General features: G+C 43.2%; 1 protein-coding gene across 1 annotated transcript; it reads left to right on the top strand.

Moving 5' to 3' along the window:
• Positions 1-6,328: 6,328 nt before the first annotated feature.
• On the top strand, positions 6,329-6,984 carry SMIM34 (small integral membrane protein 34). Its single transcript, XM_070597709.1, is given in 2 exon segments — positions 6,329-6,419; positions 6,422-6,984. Coding segments are annotated over 2 exon segments (519 nt in total). The 3' UTR covers positions 6,850-6,984.
• The last annotated feature ends 226 nt before the right edge of the window (positions 6,985-7,210 follow it).

The raw sequence follows: 7,210 nt of genomic DNA, 5'->3' as shown, positions 1-7,210 counted from the left end.
GAAAATACTCCTTAGAAAGAATGCCAGCTGTGGATATGAGCATTTATATTGACAGTTTTTTTAATATCAGTTCTGGCACCCTCAAATGCAAAAGCCTTGTTTCTTTTCCTTTTTTGTCTTTTTGGAGAGTCAAGTCCACATCATGGCCACCTTTGCTCCCAATTTAGACGTCTTCTAAGCCCACTGGCTCTTCAGTGAACCCAAAACAGAAAAATGTCCACGGCCCTCCAGGAGAGTTTAGTCTCTGATGTGAGAGGAGCCAGAGGGTATCGGAGTCCTTTCTCCCAGGGCTGTAGCTCAGACAAATATTTACTGGGCGAGCGGTTTTGCTTGATTGCGTTTAGGTCAACATTGGTCTGGACTGAACCAGAAGGCCTAAGGAGACATACACACATAGGAAGAAAATATCTGCCTTCGTGGTGGTACAAGCTGTTCCATTTCACTGTTGTATAAGCTTTCCGGAATGACAAACAGTGAGCGTCAGCCACACTGCATAAAAAGGCAGGCAGCTGCCCACCCCCTGTGACCATGAGCTTGACCGTCCCCCACCCCCAGGGACAGAACACTCTTCATTAGAAGGTACCATGTGGCCACAGCCACGACAGAATACAGAATCCTATAAAAATAGCATTTGTATTTTTCTATATAAACCTTAATTTTTTTTTCCCGTTGCCTATTAGGGCTCTCCATGTTAAGGAAACAACAGGAGAAGGTTTTCACTGAAGTGTAACATGCACGCAGAAAAGTGAACACAGCCTAAGTGTGCAGCTCTATGAAGTGCCCCAAAGTGAGCAAACCATGAAATGGAACACAACCAGCACCTGAGGATCCCCTCCTGCCCCCTCTAGTCACTTGCCCTTAGCTGAAGGACATCCATTATGCTGACTTTTAATGTCATAGTTTGATTTTGGCCACAGAGAGGGTTTCAAGGTCATGCATATGCCCTAGCAGTGACAGTACACAGTTCCACCTGTAGGACAAGCAATCGGGAGAATTCATGGGACCCTGGGTGCAGCTTGAAGGTGACATTCAGGATGTGGAAGGAGAATGCCTTTGGTGTCAGACATCCCACCTCTGACACCTACGAGCTGTGTGACATTGGGCAAGTCAATTCTCTGAGCCTGAAGATGCCCCCGATCTTTAAGGGGGAACAGCCCCCCATTTTTCGGGAGCTTATCACTCCCCACATACCACACCAGCATCCTGCTGAGCTGAATGCAGAAACCTTCAGGGATGACAGCTGACTTCACAGATGACACACTCTCCGAGGCCTCCACCTCTTGGCCGAGAGCCGCCAGGGCGTGTCTTCCCTCTGCCGAGGCGGCCGCATTGGCAGCGCTCCCGTGAAGCCACCTCCACACCCAGCCTTCCCACCTGCCTTCCTGGAACCAGAGGGTATCTGATCCTGCCACTCCTCCACCTTACAGGTGAGGAAACTGCGGTTCATGGAGGGGACAGGACTTGCCTGGGGTCACACAGCAAGGACCCAGCTGGGACCGGAGCCCTGACTCCTACCCAGCCCTGTCACTGCCACTGGCCCTTTATCACCCAGGGCCTCCCTTCTGCCCCTTCTCACATCACCTGGTCATTGCTGGAAATCCCCATCTGTGTGGCAGAGCCGGAAGAGCCACAGTTCAGCCATTCCGTAGCAAGAGACAGCAAGAGCCTAAATAGAATTTGGACAAAGACTTACATTTAATTGATGGATGTATTTATCATTGAATAGACAACACACACATGGTTAAAATTCTTTATATTCATAAAGAATAGACAGTGAGAATTCTCCCTCCCACTCTAGCTCTCCATCTACCCAGGTCTCTCCTCCTTCAAGGAACTCCTGTTCTTACCTTCTCTGTTGTCCTTAAAGCAGCTTTTCAATGCCTACGCAAGCAAAACCAGATCCATTTGATTCTCTCCCTACTTTTTTACATAGATGGTAAAATAATCTCTGCTGTTTTCGTTCAACAGTACGTCTTGGAGATCTTTACACATCAGTGCACAAATAGCATCCTCATTCTTTTTCACAGCTGCATAGTATTCCATTGCATACCTGTATTATATTATTGAGATATAATTCACATACCATAAAATTCACTGCGTTAAAGTTTATAATTCAAGACCTTTATGTATTCACAGAGTTATGCAACCAGCACCACAATTAATTGTAGAAGACTTTTACCACCCCCTGTACCCCTTAGTAATGACCCCTCCAACTCCCTGCCTAGGGTTGCTCCCTAGGCAACCACTAATTTACTTTTTGTCTTTATAGATTTGTCTCTTCCTGACATTTCATATAAATGGAATCATACAATATGTTGTCCCTTGTAAGTGGCTTCTTTCACTTAACATAATGTTTTCAAGGTTCATCTATGCTGGATCATGTGTCAACACTTTATTCCTTTTTATTGCCAAATAGTATTCCATTGCATAGAGCTACCACATTTTATTTATCCTTTCATCTATTGATGGACGTTCCGACTATTTCCACTCTTCGGCTGTTATGAATAATGCTGCTGTGAACATTCATATACTTGTTTTTGTCTGGATGTATGTTTCCATTTCTCCTGGGTATATGCCTCAGAGTGGAATTGCTGCATCACATAGCTTGTTTTATAAATTACTTATCTAGTCCCCCATTGATGGAAATTTGATCAAGTTACATCTTAAAAGCCAACAGCCCTCACAAGTTTAGCAGGTCATGATCATATTAGTGAGGAGTCAGGAGATGTGGGGCTGGAGAGGATGGCTGCCTTACAGAACCTGCCAGAGTCTTCCAACCTTTCCTCTCCGTGTTCTCTTTTCTTCCAGACTCTTATTCTGGCAATTTCCAGTTAAACCTGCTTTTATTCTAATGAGGTCTGTGACTCAGGGTTGTGGGGAAGAGAAGCACCTTTCCCCACAGCCTGGCCTGTGAGCCCATTGCCCACTGATCCCTGAGGGCAAACTTCAGCCCCTCAGCTGCATCCTCATGTGCCTGCTCCTTCCTGTCTGGGTTTCCTCATCTGGGAGACATTCCAAGAGGAAACTGGTGACTCTTGACCGTGGAGTTTCCTGGCCCTGTGGCAATGGGCCTCTGCCACACCTGCAACAGGTGCAGAGCAGGGGAATTCAGGAGCCATCCAGGCTATAAGCTGGTGAGCCAGCCTCAGGGAGAGCTTCCACCACCACAGGCCTGGATGGGACCTGGGAGGGCTGGAGTCTCTTTGGTGACAGCGTTTTTGAAACAATTCCTTTGCTTCAGACCTTCTCAACAAGCCAGACTTCTCAACAAGACAGATTGACATCGATCCTCTGATTGATTGAATGAGAGAGAATTAGTCCAATTCCTCTGTGCTAAGTGTCTATTTGATACTGCTGTAAAATTCTCAGGGTATCATGTTACTCCCTGCTCAGGACCCTCAGTGCAGACCAAACGCAATAGGACTGTGATCATTTGCAAGAAGGAGTTCTCCTTTTATCCTTTTCTCTTTCCATGGCAGCCGCTTAAACTTGCCTCCCCAAGAGTTGAGGAAAAGACCAACTCGTGGAATGTGAGTATATTCTGCTATGATGCAAGGACGGGCAGTTGTGGAATTACCTGTATATTTCACATTGTTAAATGGCAAATGCAAAATGGCACAAAGGGTTGTCTCTTCTACAGGATGTGTTTATCCAGTAAGATATAATCTAATTTACTCTTATTTTTCTTAAAAAAGGTAAAGAACAATTTACTGCAATAATTAATATAGTGAGTTTTTTCATGTGGAAAATAAACTGGTTTTAAAATAATTCAATGTTCTATCATTCTTAGTTGGGTATGTTTTATATGTATTTGAACATATCACATCTTTCTATAACAATTCCAGAAAGGTGTATGAGTTTAGGTATGTGTTCCAAGTGTAAACAAGTTCTCTTGCCTTCATTAAGGTTTATGACATTCTTGTTGGCTGATTTGTTTTTTAATAATTATGGGAATTTTTTCCCCTTCCTGACGTGAAGTTCTCAAACCATTGCACCATCAGTGATGTAAAATTCCTGATTGTTTTGTTGTTTCTTACGCATGACCAATTTTGTATAATTAAATCTGTTCATTGGGGTTTTGTCACATGTGATTTGTAGAGTTATTTTTTTAAGTGGTTTCTCTTTTCATCTAAAAGTAATAAGATTATTCACTCATCCTGACAGTTAACTATGATAAAAAATGCCAGCCTCTCTGAATCTTGCATTAGCAAAATGAACTAGCAGCAAACAAATCTCCCATGGAAAGCATTTATGGAGCACCTTTGGTATACTCAGCGAGCTATGGGATTTATCCTGATGTGTCTTAATCTAGCTGTGCTCACAGAGCACAAGAAATAGAGATTTGAACCAGGGAGGCTCAACTAAAAATGTCTCCCAGTTTCACCACTTCTTCGGCTGTTATCATTTCATTTTCACTGGCTCCCCTACTAGAGAAAACAGTTTTGAATTAAACAGTAGTTAAGATCTTAATCTTCTGGTCCTGGAAGGTCACACAGTATCTTTACCCAGAGACATTTCCAAGCAGACCAGAAAAGTGTCCACTTGTAGTCTTTCATTTTTAAATTAACTTCTTTTTGAAAATAAATACACATGGGACAACATGTACAAAAGGGCATCAAGAAAAGTACTAAAGGACATCTCCCTCCCCCAATTCTCTTCCCCATGAACAACCATAGGTACCAATTTCTTGTGTATTCTCCCAGAAATATTTTGCAAATAACACTTCCCTCCTTTATTTATGCATATGATTGCATACTATATCACAGTTAGGTTACTTTTTCATTTGTTAATATTTAGTATCAAAAATCTGTTTATTGCTGTTTAGGGCTGCATAGTATTCCACCGCATGGAGGTTCCAAAATGTCTGAAACCATCTCCCAATTGATGCTATTCAGGCTGTTCTCAAGCATTAGTCATCACAAGCAATGCTGCAATGAGTAACCTTAAACATGCATTGTTTTGGACACGTTTCAGAGTATCTTTAGGATCAATTCCTACAGGTGGAATCACTAGATCAAAGGTAAGTGCGTTGGTAATGTCGCTAGATTTTGTCAACCTGCCCTCCGTATTGGTTGCATGAATTTGCACTCTTGCCAGCAATTTAGCAAAGGCCTGGTGGCCCTGCAGACACATCCACACAGTGCTTTCTGAAGCATCATGAGTTTGCAAACCCAACAGATAACAAAATTTTATCTTGTAATTTTAATTTTCGTTTATCTTATTGTGAATCATACAAGAAGCTTTTTCTGTGTTCAAGGTTTGCTTTTTTTCCTCTGACCTAATTGTCCATTATCCTTTGCGTACTTTTCTACTGAGATTTTGGACTTGAAAGCTATTAAGAAATTTAGTGATAAAATTGCAATTTTTCTCGTTTGTTGTCTTTTGGTTTTATGGTATATAATAACCTTAAAATTGTCTATGTAGTTGAATTTAACATTTTCTGTCTTTTTTTCTTTCTTCCTTCCTTCTTTTTTGTGCCCCCCTCTCAATTTTTGTTTATGCTTTGAAAGGGATGTCCCACTCCGAGGTGGTGAAAGAAAAAAATCTACCATGCTTTTTTCTAGTACTTTAAATTGTTTCATTTTTTTATGTTAAAATCTTTGATTTATCTGGACTGTTTTGGGACATAAAGTGAGAGATGTGAATCCAACAGCATGTGGCTCCAATGTTACTTATTGAATAATCCATCTTTTTCCTACTGGGCAGAAATGCCTCTTTCTTATCCACCAATTCCAATTCTTAGCTTTCCGACGGTGTCTTCCTCTATTCCATTGGTCTGCCTGTCTATGCAGCAGCATCACACTCTTTTAGCTATTGCAGTCTTATGGGGAGACTTTTTAGGGAGAGTTGTACCTGGTTCTGAAGAGCCCCCAGACCCTTTGCAAAGTCCAATGAGCCACAGCTGGGCTGTGGGCAAATAAGGCATTCATTTATTCCGACAACTGTAAATTATTTTTCTAGCTGGCTAGTTTTAAATCTTTGGCTTGGCTCATTTCCATCCATCACTATTTTTTTCAGAGTTTTCATAGTTAATCTGATGGTTGATTTTTCAATATGCATCATTTGTCTATTTCACAAAGCAACTCTATTTTTATTGCAATTTTGTTAGTTACATAGATTATTTTAGGGACAATTGACATATTTATGATGTTGCATGTCCTGTTCAAGAACTTGGTGTTTTGAACTCTTGATTTTTAAGAATTTATCAACATATATATTATTAGGTTCCTGCCAATTCAATAGAGAAAGTGTCTTTAAGCAGTCCCACGTTTCCTGCTACTGCGAGGCCCTGCTGGCATTGGCTGAGCCAGGCAGCCCTCAGCCCAGGATGCTGGGTCTCATCCAGACCTCTCTATTTCTCAGTGATCAAGTGGACTCTCCGGGAGGCCCCATCCAGACCCAGACCAGCACTGTCCTGGGCACCTGCTGAAGGCCCACATGGAGGGGAGCAACAGCACCAACTCCACCAGGGCCCTGAACCTTCCAGATGGGACCAGCGCTGCCTGGTACATCCTCACCATCATTGGCATCTACGGAGTGATTTTCCTCTTCCAGTTGGCCAGCGACATCCTCAGAAAGAATGATAAGTGCTTGGAAGATGTGTGTTACTCAAATTTGACCTCTGAACTCAAAAAGAAAGGGCTCCAGAGCAAGGTGGCCAAACGCTCCACACTGACCATTAGCAACAGAGCTGTCCTGCCGCCCAGCCAGTGCAGCGTGGGGCCAGAGCGTGGAAATAGCGGGCCCCAAACCGAACTCCAAGGGACCCCTGAAAGTCAAGACAGGCAGGCCTCCACAGGGGCCAACTTTCTTGCCGGGGAACAGCTTTGGATTTATCGGGAACATTGAGAGAGGAGTCAAGGTCCTTGAATGGGGCTGGAAGAGCATCTCTGAGCTGTGGGCACTTCTGGCTGATAGGGATGTGACTGAAAGCCAGCATCCCGTTTCCTTCTCAGACTTTCTGGCACTTTGAGAAGAGAAAGCAGGGGCAGCAGCTTTCAGTCATATTCATTCTTCACTGGAAAATCTTGTGCTCCAGGGAAGGGCATGGGGCACTCAGTGTTCCCAGAGGAACATAGGAGACTCCTGAGGGGTATATGGAAAGGTGGCCTCTGGTCGTGGAAAGAAGGCTGAATTTGGAGTCAAATGCCCTGGATGAAAACTGAACTTCTAGGGGGTCATATGAACTTTGAGTGGCTAGTGGCTCACC

Source organism: Equus przewalskii, chromosome 27, assembly GCF_037783145.1.
Source record: "Equus przewalskii isolate Varuska chromosome 27, EquPr2, whole genome shotgun sequence".
Lineage (NCBI taxonomy): Eukaryota > Metazoa > Chordata > Mammalia > Perissodactyla > Equidae > Equus > Equus przewalskii.
This window is presented reverse-complemented; position numbering and strand designations above follow the sequence as displayed.